Source organism: Orcinus orca, chromosome X, assembly GCF_937001465.1.
Source record: "Orcinus orca chromosome X, mOrcOrc1.1, whole genome shotgun sequence".
In the NCBI taxonomy this organism is placed as follows: Eukaryota; Metazoa; Chordata; class Mammalia; order Artiodactyla; family Delphinidae; genus Orcinus; species Orcinus orca.
In genome coordinates, this window is record NC_064580.1 from 94,712,928 (window position 1) to 94,731,820 (window position 18,893).

The following is an 18,893-nucleotide window of genomic DNA, read 5'->3' on the forward strand; positions in this document are numbered from 1 at the left end:
TTATGAATTTCAGTGAGATGGACTTTAGAAAAGTTTTCATCAAAGAAAGAATGTCAAAGGAGTCAAATGTTCATATTGGATTCCTTTTATTTGCAATGTACAAAGCTGACACCATGCTTATTACTGAGGAGGTGAAGTTAACAATAGTTCAGATTATACTGATTATGCTTTGTCTGTGTTGGCACAGTTTACATAATATTTAAGGAAACAGAATCACCTGGAAGGAATTGCCTCATGTCAACATAGCTAAGTGTTCTGGGAAACTGATAATTAAAGGAAATGGTTAAAACAAATCCCCCTAAACAGAATATACTTTACAGTCTACTCAGGCTTGCTTTGGGTCTGCTAACTGCTAAAGAGAGGACTGTGCTAGATTTTTATGAGGCTTTAAAAACATATCAAAATGGTTTAACAGGCTACCTGTGAAAGAACAATTGGATGGACATTTTAATGGAAAGTCTCTCACAGCCTCAAAATGCAAAGGAACCAACACTGCAGTGTCGAGTTGCCACACTGCACACATCTGAATGGCATTTGGAATAAACAGGGGCTTCTGAGAAATCGGGACAAGGGATTTTCCTTTTTGTTCCTGGAGTCAAAAGCAAAATTCACACCTCCTTACCCATCCTCCCCTCTCCCCCCGGCCCAGGAGAAAGGGCTGCGGTTCTCATTTCGCTTTATGGGTCTGACCACATCTGGTGCATCCTCTGCTCTACTCTGAACAAGGCCAAGTCTGCTGCCTGTGGCTGGGGAGGGAGCCGGCAAGGAGGAAGTGACTTGTCTACGACCATGTGAAGTTCCTGAGCACCTCTCGGCTGCTGGTCTTCCAGCGTCCCTAAGTAGTCTGGGGCCCAGTCGTGCTCACTCTCGAAGGGGTCAGAGCTCACCCCGGGACACTGGCTGGCATCTCATTCCAGCTCTGCTGCCTGCCTAGACACAGTGGGTCTCTGGGAAGAGGTGAGAGCTTGCCCTGTGCAGGCTTGAGCCATCCATAATGTTGAGCCAGAGAAATTTTTTTCATGTGAAAACACTGGGTTCTAGTTTAAGCCAAATGATGTGCGGTGACCTCTGGACATAATGAAATGACTCCTTTCGCTATCACGAAGAGCTTTCTGATCAAGAGAGTGAGGAAAGCTAGCATTCTAAGAAAGTGGTGGCCCAGCAGGTCTTTCTGAGGTAGCCATGAAGAGTCACACAAACTGTAGCACCGAAATGGGACAGCAGATCTCAGCAGGGTGGGCTCACCCATGGGGCCTGAGGGTGGAGGTGACCAGTGTCCAGTAGTCCAGCCCAAACGAGACTCCAATGTACAACTTGACAGATGGGCAAAAGGGCTTGGCCTTCCTTCTTCAGACCGTTCAGGTTTGTGAGGTGACCGTTGTGCGGGGCAGGGGGGGGCAAGGGGCAGAGTGGCAGGTGCCACCCTACACGCTTTTCATACACACCTGGCAGCGGCTGACCCGGGTGTGGAGCTGCCCGGCTTTCAGCGTCTCAGATACAGGCTCCTCCCCAAACTGCTCCCTCTCTTCCACCGTCGTCAGCCAGAAACTGTACTTGTTGGCAAAGTAGTGGCAGGTGCCCCGGGCACCACTGCACTCGATGAAAGGAGTGGCTCGGAAATCCTCTAGGCAGGAGCCAGGGGAGACCAGGGACTGGCCCCCGCCCTCAGCGCCGGCGGCCGTGTGCTGAAACAGATGGGCGGTGGCTGTGAACTGGTCACCTTGGGAGGTGATGGACTCCGCTGCTCCGTCTCTCAGCTCTGGTCTCTCGGCTCAGCCCCCCCTGTCTGGCCAGCGGACCAATAGCTATGTTTTAGGACCGGGGGCGCTCATCCTCCCTTGTCTCAGCCTCAGAGCCAGGAGCGCCCCCTCCAAGCTCTCTAGGGCCCTCCTAACCCACGGCTCCTGGGCTGCAGCTGCATCCCAGCCAGTATTTCCCAAACTGCTGCCGTCCCGCCAAGTCCAAGGTGTGTTAGGTGCCCCCCGAACATTTCCACTGACAAATCTGAGAAAGGCTGAATTAAGGAAACCGCCAACAGGATGCAGTTCTTCTCAGAGCCCTCCGTCTGCCCCAAGCCCTTGGCGGTGTGCTCCAGAGAAGGGAGAGAGCACGGAATAGTCCACAGGTCGTTAGACCATGGCTCCCTCAGCACTCGATTTCAGAATTTCCCTCCCAGCGCTCCCCGCCCTCGGCCTTCCTCCTGGTGGAGAGGGCGGTGCGGGACCTTACCATGAGGAAGGAGTACCCAATCCAGAGGCTGCGCCAGCCCACGGGGCACTGCGGGATGGTGATGTCCTGGCTGTGCACAGCAATGGCTTGTGAGGGCGCCTCACACACAGAGCAGCGGCTGATGTACGGGGGAATCTGCGTCTGGCTGACGGGCATCATGGGGATGGGCGCGGTGGTGGAGAGCCAGTAGGATTTATCGTTGCGCCGGGCATAGTGGCACACTTCGTTGATGTTGCAGTAGATGAAGGGCATGGTGCTGAAGCGGGGCAGGCAGGAGCCAGCAAACCCTGCAAGGAGAGAAGGTGGGCAGGGGCAGGTAAGTTCTGGCTGAGGGGCAGGGCTGCGATCGTCCCTGGAGCCACTACAGCTGGACTAGATGGTGGTTTGGGTTCACATCCAACTGCTTGTAGCAGAGCAGGGACGCCTTTCCTTCCTATCCCGGACCACTGTACACACACTGAAGTCTATTTTCTATGCACCAGGGAAGTTTGATAATGAAAAGAATCTTTTTAGAAACTGAATGATGACTCCCTAATTAGTCTGCTTTGTCAAATCAGCATTTAATAGAGTGAGACTGTGGTTCGCTGAAACACACACCTGAAGACAATTCAATTAATTCTTGGGTAATCATTGTTGCCGGCAGGTCATATTATTATTACTACTACTGATCGCTAACATTTAATGGATGCTTAATACGTGTCAAACGTTGTTCTAAGCATTTTACATGGGTGATTCCCGTAATCCTTAGCCTACCCTATGGGACAAGTACTAGCATTAGGCTTGTTCCACTGAGAAGGAGGCGGAAGCTTAGGCTGAATAACGTGTCCAGAGTGAGCGGCAGAGCTGGGGTTTGAACCCAGATCTGCCTGACTCCAGAGCTGGTGCTTGTAACCCACTACCCAACATGGGCCCACCAAGGGTTGGGAGGAGCGAGGAGTGTGGCTCCTGGTCCTTGTGGGGACAGAGGGCCAGGGCTGGATGTGCGAGCCGGTACCTACCCAGGTCCTGGTTGTGGGCTTTCTCCTGCCCCTCCACGAACAGCAGGCTATAACCGACCCACAGCTGGCTCATCCCGACAGGGCACAGGGGCACCTGTTCTGACTGGCTGTGCTTCACCAAGGTGTAGCCCACTCTCACGCTCTGCCCAGGCATTCCAGCCCTCCCGAAGGGCCCCGGCTTCCCTGGAGCTCCTGAGATGGAGAGAGCAGAGATAACCAAGGACCCGGTGAATCAGAGGCAGTGAAAAAGCAGAGCCGGTGTTAGCGAGGCAAAAATCACACCCTCCTCTCCTGCCCGTGACAGACGTGGCTAACAATCGCGGCACTTTCCCAGCAAGCTTCAGGACTGTTCTCTATTCAGGACAACTGATTTGCCGTCTCTGATATAAAATGGAAGGTAAGTAGCAGAGCAGCCATGTCTTATCTCAGATTCTCTTCTCCCTTGAACCACCCCCCTTCCATCCACGTCAGAATCCCTGGGTAGAAGAGGAGGTGTGCAGGGCAGGGGGCCACGCTATAGTATAGAGTTATAGCTCTTAAGAGCTGGAAGAGAACCCAGAGAACTCTGTGGAACAGTCCTTTGCCTTCTGGAATGTAGGGCTCTAATCCTTCACAGGCTCAGAATGGAGTGAACAGATTCGAGCCCAGTTTTCCAGCCTGCTAGTAGTATCAAGCTTTACTGCCCAGTTTCCTAATTCCACGATTCGAGATTTTGACTCACCCTCAAGCCTCAAACCCTTACAGAAGCCCTCTGCCCCCTAGTGCCGACATTGCCAGACCTTCAAATCCTGGAGGGCCTTGCAGTCCAGGGAGACCAGGATCACCAAGAGCCCCAGGTGGGCCAGGGAGTCCATTGGGGCCGTCTTTGCCGGGGATGCCAGGTAAACCTTTGAAGCCTGCCAGGAGAGAAGGCCCACAGCGGGGTACTCAATGTGCAGTGTCTGGAGGAGCCTTCCTCGGAGAAAGGGGACTCGTGTGTCACGCCCAGGACTCACCAGGAGAGGGCGAACTGGCCATCACCCTGGAGTGCACGCTGAGCTCAGGACTGAGCCTCCTGGGCTAGTCCTTAGTTCACGTCCAGGCAGCTCAGCCCTGGGACCTCACTCTGAACTTAGCCCTTCTGAGCTCCTTCACACCCATGTCCCCCTCCCTTCCTCTCATCTTCCCAGCAATGCTAGGGAGGATGCAGGGCAACTGCTGGGGTCCCATGTCAGAAATGAGGACACCGAGGTCCAGAGAGACTGCTAGCTTACTCCGGCCGGGGCAAAACTGGGATTGGAAGCCGGGTTTTCCGTCCCCCAGCCCTGGGCTTTCTCCGTTGCTCTCTGTCCCCCCACCACGCTCCCTCCTTCCCGCAGCAGCGCGTTAGCGAGGGACGAGCTGTCTGGATTAGCTGCTGTGCTCTGCCCACACAGAGCACTTCGTTCCGTGTGCTTCATTCTCTGAAGCCAAGTACAACTGCTGGCCCTGCTGGTCCCCTCCTTCCTGGTGAGAAGCTTGGAAGCTTTGTGAAGGAGCCGAGGAAACGCTCCATGAAGGTGCCCCCTTGGAGCCGGGGTTCCCAGCCAGTTGCTTCAGCCTCCCAGCCAAAGCCATCTCAGCTCCCCGCGAAGTCCCCTTTCTCTGGCGCCCTCCTCACCTTGTAGGCCTCCAGGGCCTTGGGCCCCAGGGTCCCCCATGAGGCCAGGGATGCCATCGATGCCTGTTAGACCCATGGGTCCAGGAGGAGCCTCGATGGCTTCTGCAATTGGTGTTTGTCCAGGAGCGCCTCGGGGGCCGGATAAGCCTGTGGGCACGTGGGAGAAACAGAAATGTCAAGCGGAGGCAGAGGAAGTGGCCAGGGTGGGCTCCCGGAGGTTCAGCTGGCATCACAGCCGAGACCCCAGACCCAGCCAGCTGGCCTACTAATAGAAGCCAAACAAGCCAATTTGCTTATGAATTCATTGAAAAAGTATTTGAGGGCCTACTATGTGCCAGAGCCTGGTAGATCAGGGGATAGAGCAGTGAGTAAGACCTTTATGAGACGATGGTCTGGTGATAAAGATGAAAAATGCATAACCTGACAAAAACCATTAATCTTACTGCAAATTGTAAGAAGTGCTATAAAGGAAATGGACAGTGCACGGACAGTGGGAGGGAGCGGAGAGGGCTATGGGGTGGAGAACCTGCTTTAGAGAGAGTTATAAGTGGCCTCTTACAAGCAGTGACACTTAAGCTGAGACCATTAAAGCATTAGAACAAGCTGGGGGGTGGGGGAGAGTGTTCCAGAAGTAGAACTAGCATGTGCAAAGGCCCTGCAGCCAGCCAGGATAACTGGATAACTGAAAGAGGCTAGTGTGACAAAAGCACAGTGAACAGCAAAGGGGAAGGGCTGGTAATGAGGATGGAGAGGGAGGCATCACAGAGGGCTTCATGGCCATAGTTAATTCTTATGCCATGGGACGCCCATGAATGATTTCTGTTTTTATAAGACCTCTCTGACCACTGTATAGAGAAATGATTGTTGGGGGAGGTGAATAATGGAAGCAGGGAGACCAGTTAGCAGTCACCGCAGTGGTCCACGTGAGAAATGTTGGTGCCTTGGACCTCAGTGGTAGAGGTGGAGGTGATGAGAGGGGGGCAGATGCAAGGCACGTTTATAGGAGACACAGCCCTCAGGGCTTGCTAATGGATTGGATGTGTGTGTGAGGGGAGTGGTGATAAAGGACAGAAAGGATGGTTCTTCATTTCTGGATTCAGCAAATGGGTGAGTGGTGATCTGAGTGCAAACGCAGTGACCGCAAATGCAGAAACAATGCAGAGAGGGGAGGTCGGTGGCAAGATCCGTGGTGGCAAAGCGGCAATGGCCTTCAGTCCTGGGAGCTGATGGAGGCAGAGGTATCTCCGAGGTGGAGAAACTCCCTCCCTGGAGGAGCTTGATCCAGCTGCTTCAGCCATTCAGGCTTTCTTGGCGTGCTTAGCAGTGACTCCTGAAGGAATGATACGCCCCAACCCCTCCCCTGAGCTCAGGATCAGCCTGGCACATGCTGTCAACTCACCTCTTGGCCCTGCCTTCCCCTTCATCCCCGGAAGTCCTGGGTCTCCAGGTGGCCCAACTTTGCCTGGAGTCCCCATGAAGCCAGGCTCACCTCTCATGCCTGGCAAAGTCCAAAGGAAAGCAAGTCAGGGCCTGGCACGGTGGTGCTGGTGGTGGTGGGGTTGAGACTAAGCAGAGACGAGGGCAGGAAAAGCATCAACAGCTGGTCTCTCTTCACAGGGCTGCAGGAAGGGGCCATATCTGACAGTAGAGTGGGAAAGGACCCAGTAGGCAGCCGCGCAGTCATACCTTTCAGTCCTAGCTCTCCAGGGAGGCCAGAGAAACCTGGAATTCCTTGGTCTCCCTTGGGCCCTTGAGGGCCAGGAATTCCAGGGAAGCCAGGGTCTCCCGGGTCGCCTTGATCCGAAGATGGCCCAGGGGGTCCTGGGGGCCCCGGGGGGCCTGGGCGGCCTAGGGATAAGATCGGAAGAGGGATGAGGGCAGAGGGAAGAGGAAGCGGCCATTGCTGAAAGCCTTGGGACTGATAGGAAGCCAAAGGCTATTCCCAGGGCAGATAATGTTCCCTTGCCTTCTGTGGGGCCCCAGTGCCCAGACCTTCCCAAACCCTTTTAGCAAAATGCAGCCCATTCCAACCCCCTGTGCCCCTGCGGGAGGAGGGACGTGGGGCCTCACAGGCCCATGCAGGTCCAGCAGTGGGGATGGAGCTGGACTGTAGACAGGCCCTCCCCAAACTCCAGACAAAAGGTGATGGCCAGCCCTCTTTGGGCTTCCTGACTTTACCTTGTTCTCCATCTAGGCCTGGTCGCCCGGGGTCGCCAGGTTGTCCTGCTATGACTGAGGGCAAGGAGAGACCTGGGGCACCAGGGAGACCAGCGGGGCCCTGGAGACCTGGGAAACCTGCAAAGAATAAATAAAAGGGGCTGCAGGGGCTTTGTGTGGCTAAGAGAGGGCCAGGCTCTCTCAGAGAAAACGGAAGTTCACACAAGAAAATGGAAGCCCTTAGGGTAGGAGCCAGACCAGCTGAGGCCAGCAGAGGGCTCTTCTCCCTTTCTCCTCCGTTGGCAGCCATCGGCCCAGTGCAGCTGGCAGGGGCTCAGAGACTCCTCGCTCGCAGCAGGCGCTGCATTGAATTGGGACGGACAGAGCTTCGGAAAGTTCCAGCTCCCCAACCTCGCTGGTAATGGAAATACTTTAGACAGATTTTCCCTCAATCAGGAAGCAAAGAAGGTATGACTGCAACACCTGGAATCGAAGTTTCCTACAGCGTTTTTAAACCTACTGTCCCTGTTGCACAACATTTCATCAAGTTAGCCAGTCCTGTCTGCGGCTACTCCGAGGAGGTCACAGATCGAGGTGGGGCACAGGCCCCAGCCAGTCAGAACAGACACCCACTCTCCCGCTCAAGCAGAATGGAGGTGGCAAGGGCGCTATGACCCCCGATGTCTTCTACAGCTAACTACTGGGTCTTCCAGGCAACCTGGAAAACAGTTTTATAGGTAATTCATGATATTAGCTGAATGCTTGCTGAATTGCCTGAATCCCTTCTCCCTGTTTGGCCAAAGAGAATAGCCATTTACTGGAGTACATACATAATACTCGTTTGCTCAAAGTTTAATACTGCTTTACATGTTTTCTGTTTGTGGAATGATTTCTATTATAATATGTTCAAAACCAAAAATTTCAACCGATTATAGTAGATTTATACAATATGCATACATTGAAAACATTGATGGTAATCTTGCTGGGAAAACACATCAAAGCCACGTATACAAATGTAGAAATCTATTTTATTCTTGTAACATGGAAGAAATGTATTTATTACTTTGGTATATTCTAAAAGATAGTCAAATGCAGGGGAATAGATTTGAATTGGTTGACAAACTGTTTTGGTGGTTGAGATTCTTGTTTGTGACAAGAAAATCCCAAAATATGATGTTGAATTTTATTTTTCTGACAAGAGAAGCTGAAAATATTAATGTTGAATTTCTCATATTTCGCTAAGAAATAGTATATCCATGATAATTTGTAAAGAAAGATGGCAGATTGGTTAACTTGGGTGTCTTTAGCAGCTCATTGATTAATTGAATACTGAGGAAACATAAAGGAGGAAAAAATAAATTTAAAGAAAAGTTTCCACTTATTAGAAGTCTAGAAAAGAAACAAAGGAAAAACAAAAAGCAAAACTAGTTGCAGGGGCTTCCCTGGTGGCGCAGTGGTTGAGAGTCCGCCTGCCGATGCAGGGGACGCAGGTTCGTGCCCCGGTCTGGGAAGATCCCACGTGCCGCTGAGCGGCTGGGCCCGTGAGCCATGGCCGCTGGGCCTGCGCGTCCGGAGCCTGTGCTCCGCAACGGGAGAGGCCGCAGCGGTGAGAGGCCCGTGTACCGCAAAAAAAAAAAAAAAAAAAAAAACTAGTTGCAAAACCACTTGGTGCTACTTTTAGCATTGTGAGTTAGGTCTTGATGAATTGTTGAAGTATTTTTCTTTTTCACAAAGCTAGAAATCTGAAATGAAAGACATTGTATTTTTGTCCTGAAAATATAACTTCATATACCTATACATATATATGTGCTGACATTATGCAAAACCAATAAACAAGACACCAAATATAGTAGAGTAAGTGTGGACAGCACATGGATTGTAAAAATGTCTGTTTCCATGGCAATATTTGGAGCCTCCTTCTCTTTTCACCTGTTTCTTGATTTTATAATTACACCAATATATCATTAAACCTACAATAAAGGTACTACTGACCTCAAGTAGTTAAAAAAAAAAAAAAGCTCAAGTATTTCTTTAAGAATGAGACACTTTTTTAAATTTTGGAATTTTATTTTTTTTTTTATGCAGCAGATTCTTATTAGTCATCAAGTTTATACACATCAGTGTATACATGTCAATCCCAACCTCCCAATTCATCACACAACCCCCACCCCCCTGCCGCTTTCCCCCCTTGGTGTCCATATGTTTCTTCTCTGCATTTCTGTCTCAATTTCTGCCCTGCAAACCGGTTCATCTGTACCATTTATCTAGATTCCACATGTATGCATTAATATACGATATTTGTTTTTCTCTTTCTGACTTACTTCACTCTGTATGACAGTCTCTAAATCCATCCACATCTCAACAAATGACCCAATATCATTTCTTTTTATGGCTGAGTAATATTCCATTGTATATATGTACCACATCTTCTTGATCCATTTGTCTGTCGATGGGCATTTAGGTTGCTTCCATGACCTGGCTAATGCAAACAGTGCTGCAATGAACATTGGGGTACATGTGTCTTTCTGAATTATGGTTTCCTCTGGGTATATGCCCAGTAGTGGGATTGCTGGATCATATGGTAATTCTATTTTTAGTTTTTAAAGGAACCTCCATACTGTTCTCCATAGTGGTTGTATCAATTTACATTCCCACAAACAGTGCAAGAGGTTTCCCTTTTCTCCACACCCTCTTCAGCATTTGTTAATGGTAGATTTTCTGATGATAACCATTCTAACTGGTGTGAGGTGGTACCTCATTGTAGTTTTGATTTGCATTTCTCTAATAATTAGTGATGTTGAGCAGCTTTTCGTGTGCTTCTTGGCCATCTGTATCTCTTCTTTGGAGAAATGTCTATTTAGGTCTTCTGCCCATTTTTGGATTGGGTTGCTTGCTTTTTTAATATTGAGCTGCATGAGCTGTTTATAATTTTGCTGCATGAGCTGTTATAATTTTGGAGATTAATCCTTTGTCCATTGATTCGTTTGCAAATATTTTCTCCCATTCTGAGGATTGTCTTTTCGTCTTGTTTATGGTTTCCTTCGCAGTGCAAAAGCTTTGAAGTTTCATTAGGTCCCATTTGTTTATTTTTGTTTTTATTTCCATTACTCTAGGAGTTGGATCAAAAAAGATCTTGCTGTGATTTATGTCAAAGAGTGTTCTTCCTATGTTTTCCTCTAAGAGTTTTATAGTGTCTGGTCTTACATTTAGGTCTCAAATCCATTTTGAGTTTATTTTTGTGTGTGGTGTTAGGGAGTGTTCCAATTTCAGTCTTTTATATGTAGCTGTCCAGTTTTCCCAGCACCACTTATTGAAGAGACTGTCTTTTCTCCATTGTATATCCTTGCCTCCTTTGTCATAGATTAGTTGACCATAGGTGCGTGGGTTTATCTCTGGGCTTTCTATCTTGTTCCACTGATCTATGTTTCTGTTTTTGTGCCAGTACCATATTGTCTTGATTACTGTAGCTTTGTAGTATAGACTGAAGTCAGGGAGTCTGATTCCTCCAGCTCTGTTTTTTTCCCTCAAGACTGCTTTGGCTATTCGGGGTCTTTTGTGTCTCCATACAAATTTTAAGTTTGGTTCTAGTTCCGTAAAAAATGCCATTGATAATTTGATAGGGATTGCATTGAATCTGTAGATTGCTTTGGGTAGTATAGTCATTTTCACAATATTGATTCTTCCAATCCAAGAACATGGTATATCTCTCCATCTGTTGGTATCATCTTTAATTTCTTTCATCAGTGTCTTATAATTCTCTGAATACAGGTCTTTTGTCTCCCTAGGTAGGTTTATTCCTAGGTATTTTATTCTTTTTGTTGCAATGGTAAATGGGAGTGTTTCCTCAATTTCTCCTTCAGAATTTTCATCCTTAGTTTATAGGAATGCAAGAGATTTGTGTGCATTAATTTTGTATCCTGAAACTTTACCAAATTCATTGATTAGCTCTAGTAGTTTTCTGGTGGCATCTTTAGGATTCTCTATGTATAGTATCATATCATCTGCAAACAGTGACAGTTTTACTTCTTCTTTTCCAATTTGTATTCCTTTTTCTTCTCTGATTGCAGTTGCTAGGACTTCCAAAACTATGTTGAATAATAGTGGTGAGAGTGGACATCCTTGTCTTGTTGCTGATCTTAAAGGAAATGCTTTCAGTTTTTCACCATTGAGAATGATGTTTGCTCTGGGTTTGTCATATATGGCCTTTATTATGCTGAGGTAGGTTCCCTCTATGCACACTTTCTGGAGAGTTTTTATCATAAGTGGGTGTTGAATTTTTTTCTTTTTCTGTACGCGGGCCTCTCACTGCTGTGGCCTCTCCCATTGCGGAGCACAGGCTCCGTATGCGCAGGCTCAGTGGCCATGGCTCACAAGCCTAGCCACTCCACGGCATGTAGGATCTTCCCGGACCAGGGCATGAACCCATGTCCCCTGCATCAGCAAGCGGACTCTCAACCACTGCGCCACCAGGGAAGCCTGGGTGTTGAATTTTGTCAAAAGCTTTTTCTGCATCTATTGAGATGATCATACGGTTTTTATTCTTCAATTTGTTAATATGGTGTATCACATGGATTGATTTGCATATATTGAAGAATCCTTGCATCCCTGGGATAAATCCCACTTGATCATGGTGTATGATCCTTTTAATGTGTTGTTGGATTCTGTTTGCTTGTATTTTATTGAGGATTTTTGCATTTATATTCATCAATGATATTGGTCTGTAATTTTTTTTGTGTAGTATCTTTGTCTGATTTTGGTATCAGGGTGATGGTAGCCTCATAGAATGAGTTTGGGAGTGTTCCTTCCTCTGCAATTTTTTGAAAGAGTTTGAGAAGAATGGGTGTTAGCGCTTCTCTAAATGTTTGATAGAATTCACCTGTGAAGCCATCTGGTCCTGGACTTTGGTTTGTTGGAAGATTTTTAATCACAGTTTCAATTTCATTACTTGTGATTGGTCTGCTCATGGATTCTATTTGTTCCTGGTTCAGTCTTGGAAGGTTATACATTTCTAAGAATTTGTCCATTTCTTCCAGGTTGTCCATTTTATTGGCATACAGTTGCTGGTAGTAGTCTCTCAGGATGCTTTGCATTTCTGCGGTGTCTGTTGTAACTTCTCCTTTTTCCTTTCTAATTTTATTGATTTGAGTCCTCTCCCTCTTTTTCTTGATGAGTCTGGCTAATGGTTTATCAATTTTGTTTATCTTCTCAAAGAACCAGCTTTTAGTTTTATTGATCTTTGCTATTGTTTTCTTTGTTTCTATTTCATTTATTTCTGCTCTGATCTTTATGATTTCTTTCCTTCTGCTAACTTTGGGTTTTGTTTATTCTTCTTTCTCTAGCTCTTTGAGGTGTAAGGTTAGATGGTTTACTTGAGATTTTTCTTGTTTCTTGAGGTAGGCTTGTATAGCTATAAACTTCCCTCTTAGAACTGCTTTTGCTGCATCCCATAGGTTTTGGATCATCATGTTTTCATTGTCATTTGTCTCTAGGTATTTTCTGATTTCCTCTTTGATTTCTTCAGTGATCTCTTGGTTATTTAGTAACGTATTGTTTAGCCTCCATGTGTTTGTGTCTTTTACGTTTTCTTCCCTGTAATTGATTTCTAATCTCATAGCGTTGTGGTCAGAAAAGATGCTTGATATGATTTCAATTTTCTTAAATTTACTGAGGCTTGCTTTGTGACCCAAGATGTGATCTATCCTGGAGAATGTTCCATGCGCACTTGAGAAGAAAGTGTAATGTGCTGTTTTTGGATGGAATGTTCTATAAATATCAATTAAATCTATCTGGTCTATTGTGTCATTTAAAGCTTTTGTTTCCTTATTTATTTTCATTTTGGACGATCTGTCCATTGGTGTAAATGAGGTGTTAAAGTCCCCCACTATTATTGTGTTACTGTCGATTTCCTGTTTTATAGCTGTTAGCAGTTGCCTTATGTATTGAGGTGCTCCTATGTTGGGTGCATATATATTTATAATTGTTATATCTTCTTCTTGGATTGATCCCTTGATCATTATGTAGTGTCCTTCCTTGTCTCTTGTAACATTCTTTATTTTAAAGTCTATTTTATCTGATATGAGTGTTGCTACTCCAGCTTTCTTTTGATTTCCATTTGCATGGAATATCTTTTTCCATCCCCTCACTTTCAGTGTGTATGTGTCCCTAGGTCTGAAGTGGGTCTCTTGTAGACAGCATATATATGGGTCTTGTTTTTGTATCCATTCAGCAAGGCTTTTGGTTGGTGCATTTAATCCATTCACGTTTAAGGTTATTATCGATATGTAAGTTCCTATGACCATTTTCTTAATTGTTTTGGGTTTGTTTTTGTAGGTCCTTTTCTTCTCTTGTGTTTCCCACTTAGAGAAGTTCCTTTAGCATTTGTTGTAGAGCTGGTTTGGTGGTGCTGAATTCTCTTAGCTTTTGCTTGTCTGTAAAGCTTTTGATTTCTCCATCAAATCTGAATGAGATTCTTGCTGGGTAGAGTTATTTTAGTTGTAGTTTCTTCCCTTCCATCAGTTTAAGTATATCATGCCACTCCCTTCTGGCTTGTAGAGTTTCTGCTGAGAAATCAGCTGTTAACCTCATGGGAGTTCCCTTGTATGTTATTTGTAGCTTTTCCCTTGCTGCTTTCAATAATTTTTCTTTGTCTTTAATTTTTCCCAATTTGATTACTATGTGTCTCAGCATGTTTCTCCTTGGGTTTATCCTGTGTGGGACTCTCTGCGCTTCCTGGACTTGGGTGGCTATTTCCTTTCCCATGTTAGGGAAGTTTTCGATTATAATCTCTTCAAGTATTTTCTCTGGTCCTTTCTCTCTCTCTTCTCCTTCGGGACCCCTATAATGTGAATGTTGTTGTGTTTAATGTTGTCCCAGAGATCTCTTAGGCTGTCTTCATTTCTTTTCATTCTTTTTTCTTTATTCTGTTCAGCAGCAGTGAATTCCACCATTCTGTCTTCCAGATCACTTATCCGTTCTTCTGCCTCAGTTTTTCTGCTTTTGATTCCTTCTAGTGTAGTTTTCATTTCAGTTATTGTATTGTTCATCTCTGTTTGTTTGTTCTTTAATTCTTCTAAGTCTTTGTTAAGTATTTCTTGCATCTTCTTGTTCTTTGCCTCCATTCTTTTTCCGAGATCCTGGATCATCTTCACTATCATTATTCTGAATTCTTTTTCTGGAAGGTTGCCTATCTCCACTTCGTTTAGTTGTTTTTCTGGGGTTTTATCTTGTTCCTTCAGCTGGTGCATAGCCCTCTGCATTTTCATCTTGTCTATCTTTCTGTGAATGTGGTTTTTGCTCCACAGGCTGCAGGATTGTAGTTCTTCTTGCTTCTGCTGTCTGCCCTCTGGTGGATGAGGCTATCTAAGAGGTTTGTGCAAGTTTCCTGATGGGAGGGACTGGTGGTGGGTAGAAGGAATGAGACATTGTAAATGATCACATGAAAATGCAAGATGGCATGTTTTCCCAACTCATTCTATTGTCAGAGACCTAAAGAAAAAAAATCTCCAATATATGAATGCAGCCTCTCAATATTTAGTGCAAATACGAAAATGTTTGGCCTAATTTAATGTTATTTAGATGAAGGTATTGTAGGGATGGGGATTGTTCCTAAGAAATTTTCTTGGGGGTAAATCTTCATTGTACACTGATTTCTTTAATCAAATCAGAGATTCGGTTCCTGTTGGGGATTTCCTATATTCTTTTTTTTTTTTTTTTTTTTTTTTTGCGGTACGCGGGCCTCTCACTGTTGTGGCCTCTCCCATTGCGGAGCACAGGCTCCGGACGCGCAGGCCCAGCGGCCATGGCTCATGGGCCCAGCCGCTCTGCGGCATGTGGGATCTTCCCAGACCGGGCACGAACCTGCGTCCCCTGCATCGGCAGGCGGACTCTCAACCACTGTGCCACTAGGGAAGCCCCCTATATTCTTTTAAAACAAATTTTTTTAATTAGACATTGAGAAGAACAGAAGAATATTTATAAATCATATGTTAAAAAATCATCCAGATACAATGAACATCTGTGTTCCAACCGCCCAATTTAAGGAAAAGAAGATAGCGATACCTTTGAATTTCTTTGCATGCCCTTCACAGATTCCACCACCTTCCCTCCCTCCCAGAGGCAACCACTCCTGAAGTTTGTGTTCATCATTCCCTTTTCATCACAGTTTGACCATGCATATTTGTATCCCTAAACAACATATTGGTTGGAGTCATACCAAATATATTCCTGTGCAACTTCCTTTTCTTCCCCCTCTCCATTATGTGCCTGAAATGTATCCACCTTGACATGTGCTGTTTACTGCATTTGTAATTGTGATTTTATTTCCTCAGATAGCCAAAGGCAATGAATAATTTAATGACCAGGAATTCATAGTCAAGGTTTAAAAACAGAACAGGCATCGTGCCTGTGCTTCCACCCAGGACCCTTCTTCTCTATCTCCTGCCAAAGAAGCCACACAACCTCCCTACAGGCTCAGACCCTGTTGGAGGCCTCACTCTGAAGAAGCTGCTGGCTTTCAGAAAAGTACAGGTTGGTCCAGACAAAGGAAAGAGTAAACACAGAGATAGCAGATGCCCCAATATAAAATGCAGCTGGAAATGAATTAATGCATGAATATAGTTCCTGGAAAACCTACACACACATGCACATAAACACATAAAATAATGTGGTGGGACATCAGGCCCCAGAACTATAAGGAACAGAACATTTTGAAAACATGATTTCCCCAGGTAACATGTGATGGTAGAATGGCCAGTGTTTCTTGACCAACTACTATGTGCCATGCACTGTGCTAAGTGATTCCATATACATTACCTCACCCCTCATTGATTCCTCACCAAACCTATGGGGTAGATTCTCTTATTCACCTTTTATGGAAAAGGAAACCCACGTTCCTTTGGGATGGAGGGGCACGTAACTTCCTTGTTCAAGGTCATGTAGCTAGGGAGAGGGAGAGCTGGAATTTGAATCCAGCAGTCTGACTTCAGAGCCCATACTCTTAGCTGTGATACTACACTAAATTCATTTCTTGTTCTACGTTGAGTGGGAGGTATATGCGTCTCCAGAACATTTCTAAGGAGAGTTAATGAATCAGAATTCATTCACACTATTTGAGAAGTGGGGAAATGGGGGCTCAGAAAGGGACTTCAGACTATGTGATGAGTCAGGGGCCGAGATTAAGACGAAACCGGATTTCTAGTAAACCTAGTAAATCCTAATCAAGTGCTTGCTGTGTGCCTGTCCTAGGGAGACATTTATCCTCTTAGATCTGGGCTCCTTCCAGCAGCCACGCTGTCGTTCCAGGGCCCTGGGACTACCAACCGCACTGGACACCAAGGAACTTCTGGTAAACCACTCGCTAAGTGGACAAGCACAGTCCCTCAGGACCATTAAACCCAGGCTGTGGCCAAGTGAGAAAGAGAGGCCCTGAGGTTAATAAGGGAGAGTGGGAGGGAACCTGGAGGCTGGGGGGGTGGGACTCACTGAACTGCTCTCTGACATTCCTTCCCAGGAAAGCCCTAAGTGTAGCCTACCCTCTTTTTGTCGGTGGTCAGTTCCACTGGGTTCTGAGATTCCCAGAGATGCAAAGACATGCACTGCTCATCCCTGTAAGCCACATGGCCCTAAAGAAACCCCAACCCTGGCTGCCCAGCCAAGCCTGACTTGGGCTCACTTACCCCTGCTACCTTTTGGTCCTCTCACGCCTGGATTTCCTGGGGCTCCAATGCCAATTCCTGGAGAACCTTTTTCTCCTTTGGGACCAGGCAGGCCAGCTGGCCCAGGCACACCGGTTATACTAGGTCCTAGGAGGAGATGCAGAGAGATGTGGGGACAGAAGTCAGTGGGGTGAGACCTTTGTGCCTATAGCTCACTTGCAGGGGGCCTGCTTGACAGACACCGGAGGCTGAGGATTGAAATGACAGGAAGGAGAGCTCGTTTGGGTAGAAGGACGAACCCCATCCTCCTTCTTCCCCACATCAAGGCATCCCAAATTGGGGGCTGGCAAGGAGACCTAGGAGTCTGAGGATATGGGATACACCACAGTCAAGAACTCAAGGCCAGCCTCTGTCAGGCTTCCGGAAGAGCAAGTGCTCTCCTCTATGCCTTTGAGGGTCTTGCTTACCTGGAGTTCCATGGGTTCCCTTGGTTCCTGGCAGCCCATTCAGTCCATGTAAACCAGGAAGTCCAGGGAAACCTGAGGGGAGAGAATATCAGAAATGGCTCCAGCAGCTCTGAATCATGAAGGGTCAGCAAAAGGTCCTGCCCCCAGGGACACTGCAAAGTCCTCATTTCAAAGGTCATGGTCTCTCTTGAGGCATTATTTAATGCCCTAAGGGAGACTGGACCACACCTAGTCTCCACCCTCCACCCTAAGTCTTCCTGCCTTTTATTAGAGACCAATATAGCTTAAGAGCAGGGTGCTAGATAATGAGGTATCTTCAAGAAGAAATCAGAGTGGCAATGCCAAGACCTTGAGTTGCCAGCTCCCAGAGACTTGCTGCCCAATCTCTAAGTCAGGAAAAGGCTACATATGCCAGGGCAACAACCTTCCTTCCCAACTCTGCTCTCCATGGATCCCATGTTCTCCTCTTCCCATTCACGTTTGCACTCCTTTCTTCTTCTTCTTCCTCCTTTCCTGTTATCCCTCATGAAACCCAGTCAATGACTCCCCTGGATACGGCTTAATCCCAGCTAGGGTCTCCTAAGAAAAAGTAGTTGCCATCCTTTTTTTGAGGAAAGGACCCTTTTCCCCACTGCCTACTCCCAACTCTCATACCTTTGGTTCCTATTAGGCCAGGGGGGCCCAGGGGCCCAGCTGCCCCTGGGTGGCCTGAAGAACCTGGAAGTCCTGGATTTCCTCTCATGCCTGCAACCCCGGGGAGTCCTAAAAGTGAAAACAAGGCAGAAGTTCAGAAGGGGTTGTGACCTGAAGCTGACCTGAACTTTTTCAGAGTAAAGTTGTCATGTGGCATGGTACCTGGGGAGGCAGGAAGGCCAACATCTCCAGAAATACCAACTTTCCCATCTTCACCTTTGTTTCCTGGGAAACCCACATCACCAACTGGTCCATCTTTTCCTTTCACACCTACAAAATCAAGAAAAATGCTGAGGAGTGATCAGGCCACAGTTCAGGCAGTATGTTCCTCCACGGGAGAGGGGGAGCAGGAAGGTGAAGCCATTTTGAGTTGCCATGGGAGCTGGATCCAACAAAGATACTCTGAAAGGGATTGTGACAGCTGTCTTCATATTTGAAAGATGCTTCCCAATTGAAAAGTAAGTAAACTTGTTCTGAGTGTTCCCAGCAGTAGGAGCAATGGGTGGAAATGTTCACGAAGTATTTAGTTTAACTAAAAACTAAGGGGGTGGACACCATTATCTTAAAGGTCTTAGAGACTTATCCCGTTAAGTCTGTGAGTCTTGAAGGAAAAGTAGGTTGGTTTGCTTGGGAAAACTGTTGACTGCCTCTAAGTGGATACATGTCAGGTAGGAATTTTTCTGCACTGCATAGAAGTTGCAGAAGTTGGTGTTGGCCTCCAAAATTCCTTCCGATCCTCAGTTTTGAGGAGTTTGTGAGACATGGGAGACAAAAGTGCAGCAGCCTTACCTTTGAAACCAGGCTCCCCAGGTTGTCCCTTGGGTCCTGGGCTACCAGAAATTCCAAGTGTCTGGCCTTGATCTCCTGGGGATATCAAGACATTGTTCAAGTGGTCAGGAGAAGCTACAGCTCAATTTGCAGCACATAGATCTTTTGAGGGAAAAAAAATCATAACCAGAGAGGCTCCTTGACACAGTTACTCACCGGGTAAAAGGTTATGCTTTTATGCCCCAATGAAGGGCTGGGATGCTTCCAGACAATTGGCATGAAATGCTGC

The 18,893-nt window shown here is 46.7% G+C and overlaps 1 protein-coding gene across 4 annotated transcripts in view; it reads right to left on the reverse strand.

Annotated features, from left to right (window-relative positions):
• Positions 1–69: 69 nt before the first annotated feature.
• Positions 70–18,893, reverse strand: part of COL4A6 (collagen type IV alpha 6 chain) — a 284,481-nt gene continuing 265,657 nt past the window's right edge. For all 4 annotated transcript variants that reach the window (XM_049704349.1, XM_033408792.2, XM_033408791.2 and 1 more), the window contains 13 exons: positions 18,626–18,700; positions 17,999–18,106; positions 17,798–17,905; positions 17,144–17,215; positions 16,698–16,823; positions 7,045–7,161; positions 6,553–6,714; positions 6,266–6,364; positions 4,867–5,013; positions 4,007–4,123; positions 3,228–3,419; positions 2,230–2,516; positions 70–1,685 (listed from right to left, as the gene is read on the reverse strand). In XM_049704349.1, coding sequence (XP_049560306.1) covers positions 1,425–1,685; positions 2,230–2,516; positions 3,228–3,419; positions 4,007–4,123; positions 4,867–5,013; positions 6,266–6,364; positions 6,553–6,714; positions 7,045–7,161; positions 16,698–16,823; positions 17,144–17,215; positions 17,798–17,905; positions 17,999–18,106; positions 18,626–18,700 — 1,871 coding nt within the window. In that variant the 3' untranslated portion in view covers positions 70–1,424. The remainder of the gene's footprint in view (positions 1,686–2,229; positions 2,517–3,227; positions 3,420–4,006; positions 4,124–4,866; positions 5,014–6,265; positions 6,365–6,552; positions 6,715–7,044; positions 7,162–16,697; positions 16,824–17,143; positions 17,216–17,797; positions 17,906–17,998; positions 18,107–18,625; positions 18,701–18,893) is intronic.